The sequence below is a fragment of the Xenopus tropicalis genome, chromosome 5, assembly GCF_000004195.4.
Source record: "Xenopus tropicalis strain Nigerian chromosome 5, UCB_Xtro_10.0, whole genome shotgun sequence".
In the NCBI taxonomy this organism is placed as follows: Eukaryota; Metazoa; Chordata; class Amphibia; order Anura; family Pipidae; genus Xenopus; species Xenopus tropicalis.
The window spans coordinates 7,533,771-7,557,081 of NC_030681.2; the positions used below are offsets into that span (position 1 = coordinate 7,533,771).

Genomic DNA, 23,311 nt, shown 5'->3' on the forward strand with positions numbered 1-23,311 from the left:
GATCTGTAATACCCACCTATGGGGGCAGCAACCCTAGGCTTCAAGCTTCTGTATCCCAGAGCTTTGTGGGTACTCACTTTTTTGGAATATGGAATCTCAATGGAAAGCAGAATTTCCTCAGGCCTCAGTATTGTCCTTCTGTATCCAGTGAAAAATGTCCCATCCATCTTGACCATTCTGTTGCCGTCTGTAAGTTATAGTTGTACAAAGTGTCTGGTTATATTAATAATGGCCAATCACAAGCGAGAATCAGCAAGATCCCAGTGCTGAGAGATTCACCCAAAAACGTTTATTTGAAGCCAGTGATAAATAAATGTAGAATATTGTTTATATTATAGAAAACAGTTTCAAACAGGGTCGGACTGGGAAAGCGGGACACCAGGAAAAAAACCCGGTGGGCTGGGCGACCCAGGCCTTCTCTTCGACCCCTCTGGAAACTGCCTATGGCTGCTCCCCTATACACCTCGATTGTGTCTATAAAGAGTAAGCAAAAGAAAGATTGCAACTGGGGCCCCTGAGGTGTCACCCCGTTAGGCCCCGCACCCCCCAGTCTGACACTGCTTTCAAATACAGCAGGATCTGGGGCCACCATGAGCATCCATCTGGCTTTACCTTGCATTACCTTTTGAGAATATATAAAGTTTGGTGCCGCTTGCCATGAAGACAGGGTTAAGATCAGATATGGGGCTGGCTGTCATTATATTTCCTCCTATGGCCTGCAGGGAACAAACAGAAAGAATGGTATTCAACAGATCAGATGCCAAAAATGTGCCATAATAAATAAATTAAAAAAAACAGCGACTGTTGGACTGGTCTTTCTAGAATAAAGTAGTGACATTGCAAAGTGAGAGAATTATGGTATATACTCGAGTATAAGCCTAGTTTTTTAGCACCCAAAATGTGCTAAAAAAGTCACCCTCGGCTTATACTCGAGTCGGGTGCCATGGGTCCCTCTAGACTAGCACCCTCTCTCCTTTGTGTGCAAATTAGGCCACCTGAAACCAGACCCTCCAGTGCCCTGGCCTAGGCTCCCACTAGCAATACTTATTTCCCCTTATATCTCCTCCGGGACCGGGTCTGCTGCCAGTTTGCCAATGTGCAATGAGCGTGGGGTAGTACTCATATTGTTTTTGTTGACCCTCTTCTCCACTTACAGAGCTAGTTTACTGTTTTTCTTTGAAATAAATATTGAAAAACATATACCCCACTGATGCCTCAATTAATGTAATTTTATTGGTATTTATTTTGATTATTGAAACTTAGCAGTAGCGGCTGCATTTCCCACCCAAGGCTTATACTCGAGTCAATAAGTTTTTCCAGTTTTCTTAGGTAAAATTAGGTACCTCGGCTTATATTCGGATCGGCTTATACTCGAGTATATACGGTATATAACTGTCAGTTCCGTGCAGCTGATGTCTCTTTTCTGCAGATTTTCACTTCTGATGTTAACCCTAGGTTATCAGGCTTGTAACCTGTGTTTACAAAGACGCTTTTACCCATGATTCCCGAATAACTGAGGTTTGGGAGCCCATTCTGGGTCAGGGTACAGATCCAAGGAGACCTGAGCAGGCAATGGGAGAAACTCCCAGGCCTTCTGTGGGAGTAAGTAGTATGGGGCCACAGGTTTTCTAATGGTAGTTCAGCACTTTCTTTTGTCTCATATAATGGATAAGAGCTTTATGGCACACTTACTGCTACATTACGTATCTGCTGCCCTGCGAACCACCTCAGTTGCTCCAAGGCTCCTCGGAACACTTCCGTTTGGTAATCTGGGAGATGGGCCACTGCCTTTCTAAGCACCTCTTCCATGGTGGCCAAACTACAGGCTGCTCCAAAGTAGATCCCTGGGGTGTGAAAGTCAGATATTATCAGATATAGTCCAGTGGGAATTGTATAACTATATAGTAACTTACTAATAGTGATGAACGAATCTGTCCCGTTTCGTACAACTGGGGTGTTTGCTACAGAAACCCTACTATAGTTTATATAAATACCCTGCTGTGTAGCCCCGGGGGCAGCCATTCCTGCACTGGTACAGCTGGGGTATTTGCTACAGAAACCCTACTATATTTTATATAAATACCCCGCTGTGTAGCCCCGGGGGCAGCCATTCCTGCACTGGTACAGCTGGGGTGTTTGCTACAGAAACCCTACTATAGTTTATATAAATACCCTGCTGTGAAGTCCTGGGGGCAGCCATTCCTGCACTGGTACAGCTGGGGTGTTTGCTACAGAAACCCTACTATAGTTTATATAAATACCCCGCTGTGTAGCCCCGGGGGCAGCCATTCCTGCACTGGTACAGCTGGGGTGTTTGCTACAGAAACCCTACTATAGTTTATATAAATACCCTGCTGTGTAGCCCCGGGGGCAGCCATTCCTGCACCGGTACAACTGGGGTGTTTGCTACAGAAACCCTACTGTAGTTTATATAAATACCCCGCTGTGTAGCCCCGGGGGCAGCCATTCTTGCACCGGTACAGCTGGGGTGTTTGCTACAGAAACCCTACTATAGTTTATATAAATACCCTGCTGTGTAGCCCCGGGGCAGCCATTCTTGCACTGGTACAGCTAGGGTGTTTGCTACAGAAACCCCACTATAGTTTATATAAATACCCCGCTGTGTAGCCCCGGGGGCAGCCATTCCTGCACTGGTACAGCTGGGGTGTTTGCTACAGAAACCCTACTATAGTTTATATAAATACCCCGCTGTGTAGCCCCGGGGGCAGCCATTCCTGCACTGGTACAGCTGGGGTGTTTGCTACAGAAACCCTACTATAGTTTATATAAATTCCCCGCTGTGTAGCCCAGGGGGCAGCCATTCCTGCACCGGTAAAGCTGGGGTGTTTGCTACAGAAACCCTACTATAGTTTATATAAATACCCCGCTGTGTAGCCCCGGGGGCAGCCATTCCTGCACTGGTACAGCTGGGGTGTTTGCTACAGAAACCCTACTATAGTTTATATAAATACCCTGCTGTGTAGCCCCGGGGGCAGCCATTCCTGCACCGGTACAACTGGGGTGTTTGCTACAGAAACCCTACTGTAGTTTATATAAATACCCCGCTGTGTAGCCCCGGGGGCAGCCATTCCTGCACTGGTACAGCTGGGGTGTTTGCTACAGAAACCCTACTATAGTTTATATAAATACCCTGCTGTGTAGCCCCGGGGCAGCCATTCCTGCACTGGTACAGCTGGGGTGTTTGCTACAGAAACCCTACTATAGTTTATATAAATACCCTGCTGTGTAGCCCCGGGGGCAGCCAATCAAAGTTGACAAAGAAGAAAAGGCACAGGTTACACAGCAGATAACAGATACGCTCTGTTGTATACAATGAGATTCTACACAGCTTATCTGTTATCTATTTTGAATCCTGTGCTTGAATGGCCGCCCCCATGGCTATACAGCAGCCTATTTACAGGAACTATAGTAGAGTTTTTGAAGCAAACACATACGTTTAAGGGTAATGTCCCACGGAGCAGTCCAGTCGCCCATGTTAGATCTCTGCTATCGAGGGTGACTAACGGCTCCGAAATTCCTTGCCACCGGCAACAATAGGAGTCGCCGGTGGAAAGCCCTTCCCATTGCTAACAATACGTGAAAGATATAATTAAGACTCTCACCTTCTTCCTTATGTTCAATGATATTTAAATCTGGAACCAGGCCTGGAGCAATGATCACTGGGTAATGCATGTTCTTAAACTTTGTTTCAATACCTTGAATAGACAATACATTTAGCACTGAAATATACCTTGTCCAAATATATAATTTCAGCTACACCTCCTATTACAATCCCCAGTGAGCTTCAGCCTGAGCCTGTTCAGCTATTAAAGGGATTGTGCCATGATATTTATGGGACACTTTTTATCTATAAATGACACTGTTACACAGCAAATAATTCCCTCTGCCATTTAACCTTTTATTCTTGTACCAACAAATGTATTTGTAGCTGTAATATTGGTGTGTAGGCGCCATCTCAGTGCCTTGTGCCTGAGTCTGAGCTTTCAGCCAGCGCTACACATTAGAACTGCTTTCAGCTAACCTATTTTTCTCCTACTCCCATGTAACTGGAGGAGTCCCAAGCCAGACTTGGATTTCTTACTATTGAGTGCTATTCTGATACCTACTGGGAGCTGCTATCTTGCTCCCTTCCCATTGTTCTGCTGATCGGCTGCTGGGGGTGAGGGGGGGGGATATCACTCCAACTTGCAGCGCAGCAGTAAAGTGTGCCTGAGTCTGAGCTTTCAGAAGGAGCCAGCGCTACACATTAGAACTGCTTTCAGCTAACCTATTGTTTCTCCTACTCCCATGTAACTGGAGGAGTCCCAAGCCGGACTTGGATTTCTTACTATTGAGTGCTATTCTGATACCTACTGGGAGCTGCTATCTTGCTCCCTTCCCATTGTTCTGCTGATCGGCTGCTGGGGGTGAGGGGGCGGGGATATCACTCCAACTTGCAGCGCAGCAGTAAAGTGTGAGTGAAGTTTATCAGAGCACAGGTCACATGGCTGTTGCACCCTGGGAAATGAAGAATATGGCTAGCCCCATGGGAAAAACAGATTACAATGCAGGATTCTGCTGGAGAAGCTCTATTAACTGAGGGGTTTTGAAAAAAACATGTTTAACACTGCAGTGTTCCTTTAATATATATAATATACATTTCTTACTCATTTCAGTGGCTTTAAAGTATAAAACTAACCAACAGACTTTCATTGCCAGGGTCCCATTTGGGCAGAGAAAGTTTGTATACCTATATTTGCCTTTACTGGCATAGCTATGGGCAGTCTCCTCCTCCCTGACTGGCCCCAGTGCCGAAATCCCAGCACTCACCGACCTCTGTGTTTCCAACCACCAGTTTAGCGTCTGGGTACTGAGCTTTAAGTGCCAATAGTTCCTCAAGATTGGACGGCTGGAGCCACGTCACGTTGCCTCCTTTAAAACACAGCGACTTTGGAGGGGAGTTTTTATAAATCTTTAGGGAAAAAGAAAGAGACAAAAAACCCAACACATTATTGTCTGATGGAGTATATTAGGCAGGTAGAGAGTAGCAGTTCTACAGGTTACTCAGCGCTGACTGCACTGTACTCTAGGGTGCTGTGCAGATTTGGCACTGGGCCCTAATAATTATACCATGGGTTTTTCTACTGTATCAGATTTTGTCCAATTGCAGTCTAGTTTACAAGACTCTGCCTCCCAGTTGGCCAGTTAGAATGCAGCATTGTGGGGACACAGCCCCAATCTTGATGGAGGTTAACAAGTATCATTGTGGGTTTTCTTTTTGGCATTCAACTTTGGATTTGAATACCCCTTTGGAGGACACAGTGCTAGGTATAAAATCTGTGTAAAGAATGACTGGCTCTTTGTAGCCAATTTTAGGCCCAAAGGGGCTTTGGAACCAAAATTTGTTAAAAAGCCCCACACAACCCCTAATATACCTATCGCTGTAATCTGTTCCTTCAGTAACTGGGAATAAATCCCATTTTATATGCTGAAATCCAGCTGCAAAACAGTTCTTCTCTTTCTGCATCATTTGAAATCCTGGCAGGGGAGGAGGGACTAAAACACTGATGTTACAAATTGTAACAACTTCCCCACAGCTTACAGACAGCATGCAGGAACTACATAACCCACAATGCCTTGCACTGGGATGTTCCTTTCCTTATTGACATCACGTGTGCAGCAGGGGATTGTGGGATTGGGAGGAGGCAGGCTGAAGGCAGGCTGAGGACAGGTGACTACTGTTACATTTTATTCGAGTCTCAAAATAGGTTCCTGAATCCATCCTATTATTTGTGGAACTCCCTACTCACCAGTAATTCCGGTGGGAAAATGACCTCTTGTGTAGGGTCCAGGGGTCTGAACTCAGACGGATCAAACAGAGCTGACGACACTGAAATATCCTTGAAATGAAATAAAGTCTCATTAGCAAAGCCCAGAATGGCTGTAAATGTTATATGAAGGGCACAACTGACTCCATGTTGAGTAGCCCATAGCAACCGATAAGATGCTTTTCAGCAGTAGACTGAAATGCTGTCTGCTGATTGGTTACTATAAGGTGCTGGAATTGGAGTGGCAGTTTTTATTGCATTACACAGCAGGTCTTATAGTAAGGGTTGGTACCTGGGTGGGCAAATAGGACATTTGGGTGGGCAAATAGAGTGACAGCTTGGTGCTTCAATACGAGATAATACCCATAGTTGTACATGGGAAGTAAGGTTATGGTCTCCTGTAGAATTGAAATCAGAATTATCTACCAACATGGATGGTTTTAGGCTAGGGCCCAGGGTATCCTAGCATCAGGGGGGCCAGGGACATACTAAGGCATGATATTGTTTACCTCATTTACTCTGTTCATATCTCTGCAGCAGCCATTTTCTGTCTTGTTTCCACAACATCCTTCCTGAGAAATGAAAAAAAAGGTCTAGTTATTTCCCCTGTTTTAGGGCAGAAAATGAAGCCATGTACTGTCTAACCTGTGGTCCTTCAGCTTTAGTCAGACCACAAGGGATGCTGGGAAATGCAGTGTGACTGCTTAGTGCCACAGGTTAGATAGAAATATCACTTACTTTAGTAAAGGTCTTAAACCCCTCAAGAATAGGCCGATATCCTGTACAGCGACACAGGTTCCCTGTGGTAAGAAGGAAAAAATAAACTGTGAAACCAGATTTGTTAACTAAAATGGCTGCACTTGCCTGAAATAAAGCAGAAACTGGGCTGTGTGCCTTCACTAATTATATCATGGGGCATATACATATATTGTAATGCATAGCAAGTAGTTTATATGAGGGGTTCCCCATATCTAGGGGTGTTTGTCTTTGTTTATTCACTTATACCATGTGACACACACACAGAATGGTGGGTAAGTGGGAGGGGCCTGTAACAAGTAGTTTATATGAGGGGTTCCCCATATCTAGGGGTGTTTGTGTTTGTTTATTCACTTATACCATGTGACACACACACAGAATGATGGGTAAGTGGGAGGGGCCTGTAACAAGTAGTTTATATGAAGGGTTCCCCATATCTAGGGGTGTTTGTCTTTGTTTATTCACTTATACCATGTGACACACACACACAGACTGATGGGTAAGTGGGAGGGGCCTGTAACATGTAGTTTATATGAGGGGTTCCCCATATCTAGGGGTGTTTGTCTTTGTTTATTCACTTATACCATGTGACACACACACAGACTGATGGGTAAGTGGGAGGGGCCTGTAACAAGTAGTTTATATGAGGGGTTCCCCATATCTAGGGGTGTTTGTCTTTGTTTATTCACTTATACCATGTGACACACACACAGAATGATGGGTAAGTGGGAGGGGCCTGTAACAAGTAGTTTATATGAGGGGTTCCCCATATCTAGGGGTGTTTGTCTTTGTTTATTCACTTATACTATGTGACACACACACAGAATGATGGGTAAGTGGGAGGGGCCTGTAACAAGTAGTTTATATGAGGGGTTCCCCATATCTAGGGGTGTTTGTCTTTGTTTATTCACTTATACCATGTGACACACACACAGAATGATGGGTAAGTGGGAGGGGCCTGTACCAGGTAGTTTATATGAGGGTTTCCCCATATCTAGGGGTGTTTGTCTTTGTTTATTCACTTATACCATGTGACACACACAGAATGATGGGTAAGTGGGAGGGGCCTGTACCAGGTAGTTTATATGAGGGTTTCCCCATATCTAGGGGTGTTTCTTGTTATACCATGTGACATATACACACAGAGTGATGGGTAAGTGGGAGGGAATATTTGTAGGGTGTTAAGGTTGGATAGAAGGAAATGCCTGGAGCTTTAACACTGCACAGAGGAACAGAGCTGATCCATACCATGCTAAGGTTGCAAAAGAGGCGACTAATATGGCTGTTCACACTGCCTTGCCCTCTCTGTGATTGGCAGTTAGACAGCACCTGAGGCATTGCCAGTAAGTAAGCCGCCATTTAGAGGATATTGGCAGATCTACCACAGGGCACCCCTGCGTGATTGGGAGGATTCTCAGGGATAGGTGTAATGTTTGCACCTACTGTGTGGGAGCGGAGCCTTATGCCTAAGCCATGAGAGATACTTAGGGGAGGTTAGTGATACTTTGGGTTATTTGGGCTCCTGGGTGGGGATTTTATGCCAAAAACTGGACTGTGGGGGGCACTAGTGGGACTATCACTGTAAGTGACTGTGTAGCCAAAGCTTTGCTGCTTAGGGCCCACGTGTCTCCATATAAAGTTATCACAGAGGATTCCTGGCTTTGCCTGATCCCCAGCAGGTAAGTGCCCTGCGTATAAAACTGGGAAGGGTTATATGGTTTCCGCAGGCAATATCCTGAATTCAACTCCGTTTAGCCTCATTATACCGATTACTGAGATATTTGCTGAATATGTTGTTCTACCGGCGTTTGTATTGCTTCATAAGTACAATCTTGCACAACATGCTTGGAATCTCAAAGAAAGTAAACTTTTATATGAGTCTCTTAAAGGGAAACTATACCCCCAGAACGAATATTTAACCAACAGACAGTTTATATGATATTAAGTGGCCTATTAAAGAATCTCCCCAATCTGGAATATATATATCAGTAAATATTGGCCTTTTACATCCCTTGAGCCGCCATTTAGTGATGGGCTGTGTGCTCCCTCAGAGATCAGCTGACAGGAAGTGATGCAGCTCTAACTATTACATATGAGCTGTTTATGCAATATATTTTTATAGAGACCTACATTGTTGAGGGGTATAGTTTTCCTTCAGTCGCCCCCAATAGATCGGAGTCACCGGTGGAAAGGCCATTGCAAACCTTCCATGTAAACAGTGATAATTTGAAACAATTTCAGCAGACCTCCACTTTGGAATTAATTATATATCTTGTTGCCAGGGTCTAATTTGCCCTAGCAACCAGCCTGAATAGAGAGGCCTGAATAGATTTAAACAATAGAAAATAACAATAAAATTGTACCCTCACAGAGCAAAAGTTTATTTGTCTGATGAGGTGAGTAACCCCCATTAAAATGCCTGTTAGAGGCAGAAAAGGAAGTCAAATAATTTAAAAGTAAAAATGAAGACTAGTTCAAAGCAAAATTGTTTTTCAGTGGAGATCCCCTTTAAGAATACCAGTTAAATTGAGCACCTCTGATGAGATTTGGTTTTCCAAAATGGCAGCCTAAAGTCATGGATCTAAAGCAGAGATCCCCAACCAGTGGCTCAGGGGTAACAAGTTGCTCCCCAACCCCTTGGGTGTTGCTCTCAGTGCCCCCAAACCAGGTAGTTATTTTTGAATTCCTGACTTGGGGGCAAGTTTTGGTTGAATAAAAACAAGATCTCCTACCAAATAAAGCCCCTGTAAGCTGATATGGTGCATAGAGACTGCCTAATAGCCAATCACAGCTATGTACTTTTATGGTGCTTGTGTTGCTCTCCAAGTCTTTTTACATTTGACTGTGGCTCTCGAGTAAGAAAGGTTGGGGACCCCTGATCTAAAGCAATATTCCCATTGGACACATGACAACAGGGCACACAAAACATTGCAGAGCACACAGACAATTGTGCATATACACACACACAGTAATCCAGTACAGGCTTGTACCCACCTACTACCCTGCATATAGTGTTTTTGAAAAATCCATACAACATCTTATTATTGCATACACGATGCCCATGAAATAAGGGGGAACACTGAGGTTTGAGGGGTTCCCCAGGACTGGATACATAACACAGGGCTGGATACATAACACAGGGCTGGATACATTACACAGGGCTGGATACATAGCACAGGGCTGGATACATAACACAGGGCTGGATACATAACACAGGGCTGGATACATAACACAGGGCTGGATACATAACACAGGGCTGGATACATAGCACAGGGCTGGATACATTACACAGGGCTGGATACATAGCACAGGGCTGGATACATTACACAGGGCTGGATACATAGCACAGGGCTGGATACATAACACAGGGCTGGATACATTACACATGATGATGGACATTTGTTGGATTCTCTGCCTGCTATAATCAAATTCATACCTTGGAATGCATTGTCAATGTCGTCCATAGTGGGTTCCGGTGTGTTCCTGAGTAAGGTGTACATGGACATTACAATGCCCGGCGTGCAGAAGCCACATTGAGATCCATGACTTTTTGCAATTCTTTCCTGAAATTATTTAAGGATTCAGACTAGTTCTCCAAAACCAGTTCTTGTCTGCCCTTTGGTACCAACAATTGACATATTTAAGCGGTTATCATCAATGGAGGAGCTGGTCATGAAGCCTCCAATATGTCTATACAAGAGGTGGTTGGCTGCCACTAACTTGGCAACCACCCCTTAGCAAAAAGATACTGTTGACCAGGAAACAGTTGGCTGTGTATCCTTGCTGCACATCTACTCACCTGAATGGGGTGAAGTCGTGTCTTTGAACTCCCAATACCTTCAACTGTTGTCACTGCCGTGTGATGCAGGGAACATATGGGTGCCAAACAGGCATTGACTGAATAGTGTCTGGAATTATGCGTTTAAGAAGAAACGGCAGCAAAGATACATAGTTACACAGTTACATAGGGTTGAAAAAAGACCAGAGTCGATCAAGTTCAACCCTTCCAAGTAAACCCAGCACCCACAGCCTATACTTACCAATTTATACACATACATAACTATATATACAACCACTAGTACTAACTGTAGATATTGGTATCACAATAGCCTTGGATATTCTGCTTGTTCAAAAACTCATCCAGGCCCCTCTTATAGGCATTAACAGAATCTGCCATTACCCCATCACTAGGAAGGGCATTCCCCAACCCTCCATTTGTCTCCATTGTGGAGACAATATAAAACTACAGCTATAGTGATCAGTAGGTTGTAGTGGCAGTCTATTTGCCTGCTTCCTAACCAATATTTGGTTTAAAAATCCCTTAAGCCAGTGATCCACAACCAGGTTTACTCCAAGCAGAGCCTGCTGCTGGCCAGCAGTCCACACAAATAGCCAATCACAGCCCCTATTTGGCATCCCCAAAGAACATTTTTTTCATGCTTGTGTCCATTTGGGAAATGTATAAGTTCCATCAGAAAAAGGAGACTTGAGCACAATCAAATGCCCAAGCAGAGTTTCTTACTCCTTTATAGGAAATAGGGAAAATAGGCAAATTACATTTAATACTGGTCAACTATTTCCATATGTGGCTGCCACCGGGCCAATATTTTACTTGATGTCAATGTTATCATGAAAAAAACATAAAAATATAAGAATGCTGGTATTTTTTCCCAGAATAGGTGGCAACCCTGTTACCATAAGATGCCAAGGGAAAAATAAAGTTGGTTAAGCAGCCCTGCAGTACAGAATTCATGAAAAGGTCAGGAAAAGATACAGTATCCTGTCCTGGAACTGGTTAAACCGGGAAACCATCACGGTACAGGCCCCGCACCCTCCTTCTCCACAGCCCAGCTTGGTTCCTGGTAATCCCACTGAATGGAAAGAGGTTAAGGGAACATTAGCGCCACACTATGGAGTCGTAGGGCTCATTCACAAACACAAGTGTAATTACTGCACAGTTATTCATGCTGCATACTACATTTACATACAAAAAGTCATTGAACGTTTTTGTGTTGCTACTTGTGTTCCCAGAGCTGTCAACCAACCCCAAGTTGGGTCTCCTGTCAACCAACCCCAAGTTGGGTCTCCTGTCAACCAACCCCAAGTTGGGTCTCCTGTCAACCAACCCCAAGTTGGGTGTCCTGTCAACCAACCGCAAGTTGGGTCTCCTGTCAACCAACCCCAAGTTGGGTCTCCTGTCAACCAACCCCAAGTTGGGTCTCCTGTCAACCAACCCCAAGTTGGGTCTTCTGTCAACCAACCCCAAGTTGGGTCTCCTGTCAACCAACCCCAAGTTGGGCCTCCTGTTAACCAACCCCAAGTTGGGTCTCCTGTCAACCAACCCCAAGTTGGGTCTTCTGTCAACCAACCCCAAGTTGGGTCTCCTGTCAACCAACCTATGTAAGTACTGTAAGTAGTTATGTTACAAATCCACTCTGTACATGTGGCCTGAAACAGACTGGCATAAGCTTTTCAATTTATGAATGCCCCTTTTATAAATCAAAATTCTCATATATCACCAGCTGTTTTTATTCTATGCCTCCAGCATATCATTCAGAGGGGGATGTGGGCACAATGGTTATGTTGGACCATCAGCTGATATTTTAGCACAGTGAGAATTTTCACGTGTTCCCTTCATAAACTTCAGTTTGATGTCACATTACTCATGGCACCAGGGTGAGCCTCCATGCAAGCTTCCCTACACATGGCACAGAAGGGCACAGTAGGGCACAGTAGGGCACCAGGATGAGCCTCCGTGCAAGCTTCCCTGCACATGGCACAGAAGGGCACCAGGATGAGCCTCCATGCAAGCTTCCCTACACATGACACAGAAGGGCACCAGGGTGAGCCTCCATGCAAGCTTCCCTACACATGGCACAGAAGGGCACCAGGGTGAGCCTCCATGCAAGCTTCCCTACACATGGCACAGAAGGGCACCAGGGTGAGCCTCCATGCAAGCTTCCCTACACATGGCACAGAAGGGCACCAGGGTGAGCCTCCATGCAAGCTTCCCTACACATGGCACAGAAGGGCACCAGGGTGAGCCTCCATGCAAGCTTCCCTACACATGACACAGAAGGGCACCAGGGTGAGCCTCCATGCAAGCTTCCCTACACATGGCACAGAAGGGCACCAGGGTGAGCCTCCATGCAAGCTTCCCTACACATGACACAGAAGGGCACCAGGGTGAGCCTCCATGCAAGCTTCCCTACACATGGCACAGAAGGGCACCAGGGTGAGCCTCCATGCAAGCTTCCCTACACATGGCACAGAAGGGCACCAGGGTGAGCCTCCATGCAAGCTTCCCTACACATGACACAGAAGGGCACCAGGGTGAGCCTCCATGCAAGCTTCCCTACACATGGCACAGAAGGGCACCAGGGTGAGCCTCCATGCAAGCTTCCCTACACATGACACAGAAGGGCACCAGGGTGAGCCTCCATGCAAGCTTCCCTACACATGGCACAGAAGGGCACCAGGATGAGCCTCCATGCAAGCTTCCCTACACATGGCACAGAAGGGCACCAGGGTGAGCCTCCATGTAATTTTCCTACACATGGCACAGAAGGGCACCAGGGTGAGCCTCCATGCAAGCTTCCCTACACATGACACAGAAGGGCACCAGGGTGAGCCTCCATGCAAGCTTCCCTACACATGGCACAGAAGGGCACCAGGGTGAGCCTCCATGCAAGCTTCCCTACACATGGCACAGAAGGGCACCAGGATGAGCCTCCATGCAAGCTTCCCTACACATGACACAGAAGGGCACCAGGGTGAGCCTCCATGCAAGCTTCCCTACACATGGCACAGAAGGGCACCAGGATGAGCCTCCGTGCAAGCTTCCCTACACATGACACAGAAGGGCACCAGGGTGAGCCTCCATGCAAGCTTCCCTACACATGACACAGAAGGGCACCAGGGTGAGCCTCCATGCAAGCTTCCCTACACATGACACAGAAGGGCACCAGGATGAGCCTCCGTACAAGTGTAGAAGCAGAAAAGCTTGTAGCCCTGACCTCAAGCACAACGCAATGACTGCCCTTGTGAAGGTTTGTTGGCCCAAACATGAGAGAAGAGAAGACCAAAAACCACATCTTCTTAAACCAGAACCAGTGATGTATGAGAATTTGGGCTGAGCACAGACAAACAACTTGCTCTGATAAGCTTGCTTTGCATGCAGAATACATGGGGGCGGTATTATTGCACCAAACCGTACATTTTCTCCGTAGATAGGTCAGTAAGGTCATTCCGGGATCAGCATTTTTCTCAATAACCTGCAACACAAGAGAAAACATTTGGCTGCATTGCATGGAGTGTATAATTACATTATAATATAATGTATAATTACATTTTTATTTTTGAGAAGGAAATCAGTCGACCCACGGTTGGCCTTCCTGCATAACCAGGGGCTCACTATCTCCAGTGGTGGTCCTGGCCCTTTTGCGGTTTTATTCTTTATTGCCTGATAGTAGTTCTATGTTACTTTGGTGGTTTCTCATGTGTTTATTTCTCTCCCTTGTTACCTATTCCTTCCCCTTCTCTCAATTAGTTTTACTTAGTCATCTCTCCCTCCTTTCTACCCTTATCTTCTTCTGTCATCTTCTCCCTTTTTCTTCTCTTCATCTGTCATCTCCCTCTTCCATCTCTCTTCAACCCCATTTTCTGCTATCTGTCCTCTTCAGCTCTCCCTCTCCAGCCCACAAAGGCTCCATCATTTCTATAGAAAGAAAACCCAATATAGGGATCAGAAGGGCCCCATATGTTCTTCTTGAAATTGATTTCTGATGGTGACCATGTTCATCGCCCCACCACATGGTATGATTGGAAAGGGCAGAAGGGCCTAGGGCAGCGGTTCTCAACCTGTGGGTCGGGACCCCTTTGGGGGTCAAATGAACCCTTTCACAGGGGTCACCTAAGACCATCGGAAAACACATATTTCCGATGGTCTTGGGAATAATTTTATGGTTGGGGGTCACCACAACATGAGGAACTGTATTAACGTATCGCGGCATTAGGAAGGTTGAGAACCACTGGCCTAGGGGAAGAGCTTGGAAGGAAATGAGGGCATCTTGAAGAGTAGACAAAAGGGCCCACATAAACCAGGTTCCACTGAGAGATCTTCTGGTATCATTGTGGACTAGTCCAAACTTAGGTGGTTTCCTATATGGTCAGTATTAAAGTGATGCTATAGCAACTGTAGGGTTTCACCTTCTACTGTTTCAGATCTCTAATTAAGATATCTAGGAGGACACCAAGGTTCTTCCTTACTTGCACGTCTTGTTAATGGTGGGATATATCACTAGCTGAGGCCAAACTAATATCAATTACAGGCAATGTGCTTTTGGACCCATGCCTGCATTTTTTGGAATGCTATAAATAATGTATGAGTGACAGTACAAGCCTAGCCTAGAACACAAAAATAAGATTACAACATTAATATGTATATATTTAACACTTTCGGGCACCAATAGAACCCTGTAGTCACCATATGCGGGTATATATGGGCTGATAATCGCTGCCCATAGCTTATGGACCTATGTAATGGTAAAATAGCCCAATGGTCGTTGCACCTACCCACTCCCTGCGCCAATGTGCCCCCTGCTGCCCTATACCATGAACTGCATGTAAATGTGCCCATAAATGTAATGGATTCCTGGGATTAACATCAGCCTTGACCTGGCAGTAATGTCAGGGTTCCCTTAGTGGGTTGTGCCAACACATGGGCTTCCCCTTAGCCCTACAGATGCCGGCTCAGCACGTGTGTGTATGTGTGTGTGTATGTAATATCATTATGTAAGTTATGCTTGAGTGATACGTATCTATGGCAAATCAGTTAGCGAAAGGCATCCCGTGCCGTCACAAGCCTTTGTACAGAGCAGCCATGCTTCCTGTGGGATTTATCTCTTGGCACGTGTGCCCCACTCACACCGGCATTTTTGCTCCCCAGGCTGTTCCATAATTTGTCTTTTCTATAATCATTTAACATTGAATTGGCTTTCTATAGCCCTATAAAGGAACAGGTAATTATCCCCCCACTGCTACTATAGGCACCATCTCTCCCTACTATACCTGCTATCCCACAGCCCCAGTCCCTTCCCAGAGGCTATTATCCCCCTGCTACTATAGGCACCATCTCTCCCTACTATACCTGCTATCCCACAGCCCCAGTCCCTTCCCAGAGGCTATTATCCCCCCACTGCTACTATAGGCACCATCTCTCCCTACTATACCTGCTATCCCACAGCCCCAGTCCCTTCCCAGAGGCTATTATCCCCCCACTGCTACTATAGGCACCATCTCTCCCTACTATACCTGCTATCCCACAGCCCCAGTCCCTTCCCAGAGGCTATTATCCCCCCACTGCTACTATAGGCACCATCTCTCCCTACTATACCTGCTATCCCACAGCCCCAGTCCCTTCCCAGAGGCTATTATCCCCCCACTGCTACTATAGGCACCATCTCTCCCTACTATACCTGCTATCCCACAGCCCCAGTCCCTTCCCAGAGGCTATTATCCCCCCCACTGCTACTATAGGCACCATCTCTCCCTACTATACCTGCTATCCCACAGCCCCAGTCCCTTCCCAGAGGCTATTATCCCCCCACTGCTACTATAGGCACCATCTCTCCCTACTATACCTGCTATCCCACAGCACCAGTCCCTTCCCAGAGGCTATTATCCCCCCACTGCTACTATAGGCACCATCTCTCCCTACTATACCTGCTATCCCACAGCCCCAGTCCCTTCCCAAAGGCTATTATCCCCCCACTGCTACTATAGGCACCATCTCTCCCTACTATACCTGCTATCCCACAGCCCCAGTCCCTTCCCAGAGGCTATTATCCCCCCCACTGCTACTATAGGCACCATCTCTCCCTACTATACCTGCTATCCCACAGCCCCAGTCCCTTCCCAGAGGCTATTATCCCCCCACTGCTACTATAGGCACCATCTCTCCCTACTATACCTGCTATCCCACAGCCCCAGTCCCTTCCCAGAGGCTATTATCCCCCCACTGCTACTATAGGCACCATCTCTCCCTACTATACCTGCTATCCCACAGCCCCAGTCCCTTCCCAGAGGCTATTATCCCCCCACTGCTACTATAGGCACCATCTCTCCCTACTATACCTGCTATCCCACAGCCCCAGTCCCTTCCCAGAGGCTATTATCCCCCCACTGCTACTATAGGCACCATCTGTCCCTGCTATACCTGCTATCCCACAGCCCCAGTCCCTTCCCAGAGGCTATTATCCCCCCACTGCTACTATAGGCACCATCTCTCCCTACTATACCTGCTATCCCACAGCCCCAGTCCCTTCCCAGAGGCTATTATCCCCCCACTGCTACTATAGGCACCATCTCTCCCTACTATACCTGCTATCCCACAGCCACATTTTTATGGTGAGAAACACATAAAAAAAAACAAAACTAAAGTGTTAGTGTGTGAATATAATGTGTAATGTTTAGTAAGTAAGTATAAGCAAGTAAAGGCTTCATATTTAAGTAATGATATATGGAACAAGCAAACTCATCATATGTCTGTCAGACAATTTGCACCTATTTGAACTGATTTTGAAGCAGTTAAGCAAGTAAAACCTGTGCCCCCTGTAGCTACAACTCCCAGAGTCCCGTGATAGTTGCAGTACTCCTATGCGGAACTAGCTCGCTGCCTGCTCTCACCCATTCCCATTATCCCTACAGAGACAGAGGCAGTCTCTCTGCTGATAGAATGAAAAATAACAAGATTCATTTTTGGTTTTAATTCAGAACATCTTTTAATGAATTCGCCTTGCCTCCCCTGTGCCCCGCTGATGGCTATGAATAAAAAAGTTAGAGAATGAGTTTACTCTCTCTAAGGGTGAAGACACACAGAGCTACTAGTAGCAGCTACTTGTTGTGACTACTAAAACAGACAATGCTGATCATTTACTGATAATTGTCTCTACGTGTGTTTTAGCAGAGGCAATTCTCAGTATTGTCTATGGCAAGGGATTTTCTGGCTGCTACTAAGTAGCTCCGTGTGTCTTCACCCTAAAGAAGTGATTTTTCTTTCATTGAGTATAATATGAATGAGGCTTTACCTTTTTCCCATTGACAAAGAAGAGCAGCTGATCGGGGCTCCTATTGGGCTCCATAGCAGGATGAATGTGTCCTTTACAAGAATCAAAGCCTTCATCTAAAGTGTGACAAGAACTGTCTCATCCCTAAATCAGCCGCCTGTCAGAGCTCAGATAATGAGTGAACAGGCAGAACGTCAGCCCACAGTGGGGCGGAGCCACCATCCCCTGCCTGGGAGCCAATGGGGCCGGGGAGTTGGCATTCTGTATGGCTTCAGTATTGAAAATAATTCCATGGTTATTGCTTCTGCTGCATATTGTTATGTATAATCTGCCGTCCCTTTGGGCTTTTCACTCTGCTCATGTCAGAAGTTAAAGGGGATACAAACCCTAAAACTTCCCATTATCTGTCTGTCTTTTTTCTGCACTGCTGGTTGTGCTTCTTGACACAATGTAGCCTTGCACACTTGTCTGCTAATCGGCTTCTGCTACACTGTCAAAGCCACAGGGGCTTATACTGCAGTTATTTTTAAAAATATCTTTGAAACCATTTTTAAAAATGTTAATAAGATAATAATTGGACTTTCATTGGGCAAAGTTTTATATTTGGGTTTACTTTACCTTTAACGCCTTCTATGAACTCCACCCAACAGAAAAGGAAACTATTGCCTAGAAATTAGGTTTGTGTGACATGTTCAGCAGAATACTGATACCACTGATACTACTGATAGTACTGATAGTGCTGATACTACTGATAGTACTGATACTACTGATAGTACTGATAGTACTGATACTACTGATACTACTGATACTACTGATAGTACTGATACTACTGATAGTACTGATAGTGCTGATACTACTGATAGTACTGATAGTACTGATACTACTGATAGTACTGATACTACTGATAGTACTGATACTACTGATAGTACTGATAGTACTGATAGTACTGATAGTGCTGATAGTACTGATACTACTGATAAGACTGATACTACTGATAGTACAGATAAGACTGATACTACTGATAGTACAGATAAGACTGATACTACTGATAGTACTGATACTACTGATAGTAATGATACTACTGATAATACGGATAGCACCGATACTACTGATAGCATTGATAGTACTGATAAGACTGATACTACTGATAAGACTGATAGTACTGATAGCACTGATACTACTGATAGCACTGATATTACTGATACTATTGATAGTAATGATACTGATACTACTGATAGCACTGATACTACTGATACTACTGCTAGTACTGATAAGACTGATACTACTGATAGTACTGATACTACTGATAGTACTGATAGTAATGATACTACTGATAATACGGATAGCACCGATACTACTGATAGCATTGATAGTACTGATAAGACTGATACTACTGATAAGACTGATAAGACTGATAGTACTGATAGCACTGATACTACTGATAGCACTGATATTACTGATACTATTGATAGTAATGATACTGATACTACTGATAGCACTGATACTACTGATACTACTGCTAGTACTGATAAGACTGATACTACTGATAGTACTGATACTACAGATAAGACTGATACTGCTGATACTACTGATAGTACAGATAAGACTGATGCTGCTGATACTACTGATAGTACTGATACTACTGATAAGACTGATACTACTGATAGTACTAATACTACTGATATTACTGATACTACCGATGGTACTGATAAGACTGATACTACTGATAGTACTGATACTACTGTTAGTACTGATACTACTGATAAGACTGATACTACTGATAGAACTATACTATTGATAGTAATAATACTGATAGTAATGATACTGATACTACTGATACTACTGATAGTGCTGATACTACTGCTAGTACTGATAAGACTGATACTACTGATAGTACTGATACTACAGATAAGACTGATACTGCTGATACTACTGATAGTACTGATAAGACTGATACTGCTGATACTACTGATAGTACTGATACTACTGATAGTACAGATAACACTGATACTACTGATATTACTGATAAGACTGATACTACCGATAGTACTGATACTACTGTTAGTACTGATGCTACTTGAGGTGCTATTTATTTTCTATTTCACACAGGTAGAAATTATATTTTTTTAAGGAGAGCTCCTGTTTTTATTGTAGATTGTTTATTATCAGTTCAGCCATCTTTCATCTGTTGCTAGGGTTGCCACCTTTCTAAAACACATTTACCGCAGGAGGGGGGGGGTGGGTTTGCAAAAAGGGCGTGGTTATTATGTAAAAGGGATGGGCCTATGAATGAATAAAAAGGGGGGCGGGGCTATGAGGCATGACAGCCAGAGGGCAGGATATGGAGCCATCTGGGAAGAGAAAAAGTTTGGGGCAAATTGGGGGCTGATCGAGGGCGGGCTACAGTGCCGGCAAATTTGTAATACTGGTCTTGGCAGGTATATTACTGACTAGGCTAGTGAGCTACTCTATATGTTACATAACCAAACCCTGCCCAGTCCATAGTCCCCAGTGAAGCCTCAAGTTGTTGTTAAAAGAAGAAATGCGGTCAAAATGAAATAGGAGCCATCATTTGATAAAAGTATCCGTGGGGCTGTCTCCCCCTGATGTATTCACCTGTATAGAAATATGTTGTGTGTGCCAGGGGGAGGGGCCAAAGAGATCTGGGAGTTGATATCAGGGGAAGGACACACCCCCACAGTGGGAGGGGCTTTAGAGCAATCAGGGTTTGGAAACTGGGGCTTAAGGCAGGTAACGATTATCAGAAATGAGTCAGTCTCCCCCCGGGGGATGTGCAATGTTCTGTGCCTTTATTTTAAACATAACATTTATAATATCGTTGTGGGGGGAGGGATAAAAGGACCAAATAAGGTTAAAGTTACGCAACATCCTTCAGAATCATTTTTGTAATAGTATTTGGCAGGTAAGTGCACTGTGGGTACCGGGGGCAGAACGGGCAGCTGCTAAGGGCACAGAACTAAAGCGTAAAGAAATTCTGCCATGATATTTATGGGGCACTTTTTATCTCTAAATGACACTGTTACACAGCAAATAATTCCCTCTGCCATTTAACCTTTTATTCTTGTACCAACAAATGTATTTGTAGCTGTAATATTGGTGTGTAGGCGCCATCTCAGTGCCTTGTGCCTGAGTCTGAGCTTTCAGCCATCGCTACACATTAGAACTGCTTTCAGCTAACCTATTGTTTCTCTTACTCCCATGTAACTGGAGGAGTCCCAAGCCGGACTTGGATTTCTTACTATTGAGTGCTATTCTGATACCTACTGGGAGCTGCTATCTTGCTCCCTTCCCATTGTTCTGCTGATCGGCTGCTGGGGGGGAGGGGGGGGATATCACTCCAACTTGCAGCGCAGCAGTAAAGTGTGCCTGAGTCTGAGCTTTCAGCCAGCGCTACCCATTAGAACTGCTTTCAGCTAACCTATTGTTTCTCCTACTCCCATGTAACTGGAGGAGTCCCAAGCCGGACTTGGATTTCTTACTATTGAGTGCTATTCTGATTCCTACTGGGAGCTGCTATCTTGCTCCCTTCCCATTGTTCTGCTGATCGGCTGCTGGGGGGGAGGGGGTGGATATCACTCCAACTTGCAGCGCAGCAGTAAAGTGTGCCTGAGTCTGAGCTTTCAGCCAGCGCTACCCATTAGAACTGCTTTCAGCTAACCTATTGTTTCTCCTACTCCCATGTAACTGGAGGAGTCCCAAGCCGGACTTGGATTTCTTACTATTGAGTGCTATTCTGATACCTACTGGGAGCTGCTATCTTGCTCCCTTCCCATTGTTCTGCTGATCGGCTGCTGGGGGTGAGGGGATATCACACCAACTTGCAGCCCAGCAGTAAAGTGTGCCTGAGTCTGAGCTTTCAGCCAGCGCTACACATTAGAACTGCTTTCAGCTAACCTATTGTTTCTCCTACTCCCATGTAACTGGAGGAGTCCCAAGCCGGACTTGGATTTCTTACTATTGAGTGCTATTCTGATACCTACTGGGAGCTGCTATCTTGCTCCCTTCTCATTGGGAGGGGTGAGGTCTCTTGGTGCTTTTTGATGTGTGATTTATGTTAATTTAGAATCTATATTGTTGGACTTGGGAATTTTTAAAAAAATATTTTTGTTATATTAATACCCACCCATATGCATAAATAAAAAGAAATGAATAAAATCCAGATTTACTGTATGAGTAGGGTAATTCCCCCAAGTGAGTGCAGAAGGAAATGTAAATATTTGGCACAGGCAGCTGATCACTCATTGCAGCACTTGTTTCCCTGGAGTTTAATGTGATGCACAAACATGGATTTATTGTGCCTAAGATGCCTTTGTGTGAGGCCGACTGGACACAGCCTTCCTTGTCTTGTACTATAGCCAGAATATCTTAGTCCTGACCTGTTCCCCTGTACTAAGCACAATTCAGCAGGAACAGCCCCCTAAGTTTGCTCATAGCCTGTACAGAGAGATACCATAAAACTATGGCACATAGGGATTCCCCTGTACTAAGCACAATTCAGCAGGAACAGCCCCCTAAGTTTGCTCATAGCCTGTACAGAGAGATACCATAAAACTATGGCACATAGGGATTCCCCTGTACTAAGCACAATTCAGCAGGAACAGCCCCCTAAGTTTGCTCATAGCCTGTACAGAGAGATACCATAAAACTATGGCACATAGGGATTCCCCTGTACTAAGCACAATTCAGCAGGAACAGCCCCCTAAGTTTGCTCATAGCCTGTACAGAGAGATACCATAAAACTATGGCACATAGGGATTCCCCTGTACTAAGCACAATTCAGCAGGAACAGCCCCCTAAGTTTGCTCATAGCCTGTACAGAGAGATACCATAAAACTATGGCACATAGGGATTCCCCTGTACTAAGCACAATTCAGCAGGAACAGCCCCCTAAGTTTGCTCATAGCCTGTACAGAGAGATACCATAAAACTATGGCACATAGGGATTCCCCTGTACTAAGCACAATTCAGCAGGAACAGAGGGAATTATTTGCTATGTAATAAAAAGTATCCCATAAATACCATGATAGGATCCCTTTAAATCTGCTCCCTTCCTTCAATCGCGTTATTTCCTTTCTGCAAAATAATGGGCCGGGGGGGGGGGGGGGGGGGCGGAAGTCACATAACAGAATTTTTTTAATGTTTAACACTATTTAGCTTTTTCATTTCTACTAAGAAACAGTTTGAAAGTTTTCCGCTGTGTGATGCACATACCCCCAGGGTGCAAAGTCCCCTCAGGGCTGCCTGTAACACTGGGAAGGAACGGCCCAAAAATGCACAAGGGAAAATCAAATATATTTGTGAACCTTATTCCCCGCCATCTCCTTTGTTTCACTGCGGCACCTTCACATTTAATTTAACCTTTAGTATTTAATAGAATTAACAATTCTAAGCAACTTTTCAATTGGTCTTCATTATTTATTTGTTGTAGTTTTTTAATTATTTGCCTTCTTCTTCCAACTCTTTGCAGCTTTCAAATGGGGGTCACTGACCCCGGCAACCAAACCCTATTGCTCTGTGAGGCTCAAGTTACTTTTTATGACTTCTTTTTCTATACAGCCCCTCCCCTGTTCATATACCAGCCTCTCATTCACACCACTCCTTGGTTACTAAGGTCATTTGGACCCTAGCAACTGGAAAGCT

The 23,311-nt window shown here is 44.9% G+C and overlaps 1 protein-coding gene across 1 annotated transcript in view; it reads right to left on the reverse strand.

Annotated features, from left to right (window-relative positions):
• Positions 1-17,815, reverse strand: part of xdh (xanthine dehydrogenase) — a 54,325-nt gene extending 36,510 nt beyond the window's left edge. Inside the window, exons 1-13 of the mRNA XM_031902400.1 lie at positions 17,672-17,815; positions 13,801-13,858; positions 11,359-11,455; positions 10,384-10,492; positions 10,021-10,147; positions 6,567-6,628; positions 6,338-6,400; positions 5,811-5,900; positions 4,831-4,972; positions 3,624-3,716; positions 1,693-1,844; positions 623-716; positions 78-187 (exon numbers count right to left, since the gene is read on the reverse strand). Of these exons, the coding sequence (XP_031758260.1) occupies positions 78-187; positions 623-716; positions 1,693-1,844; positions 3,624-3,716; positions 4,831-4,972; positions 5,811-5,900; positions 6,338-6,400; positions 6,567-6,628; positions 10,021-10,147; positions 10,384-10,492; positions 11,359-11,455; positions 13,801-13,858; positions 17,672-17,725 (1,251 nt within the window). The 5' untranslated portion in view covers positions 17,726-17,815. The remainder of the gene's footprint in view (positions 1-77; positions 188-622; positions 717-1,692; positions 1,845-3,623; positions 3,717-4,830; positions 4,973-5,810; positions 5,901-6,337; positions 6,401-6,566; positions 6,629-10,020; positions 10,148-10,383; positions 10,493-11,358; positions 11,456-13,800; positions 13,859-17,671) is intronic.
• Positions 17,816-23,311: the final 5,496 nt, after the last annotated feature.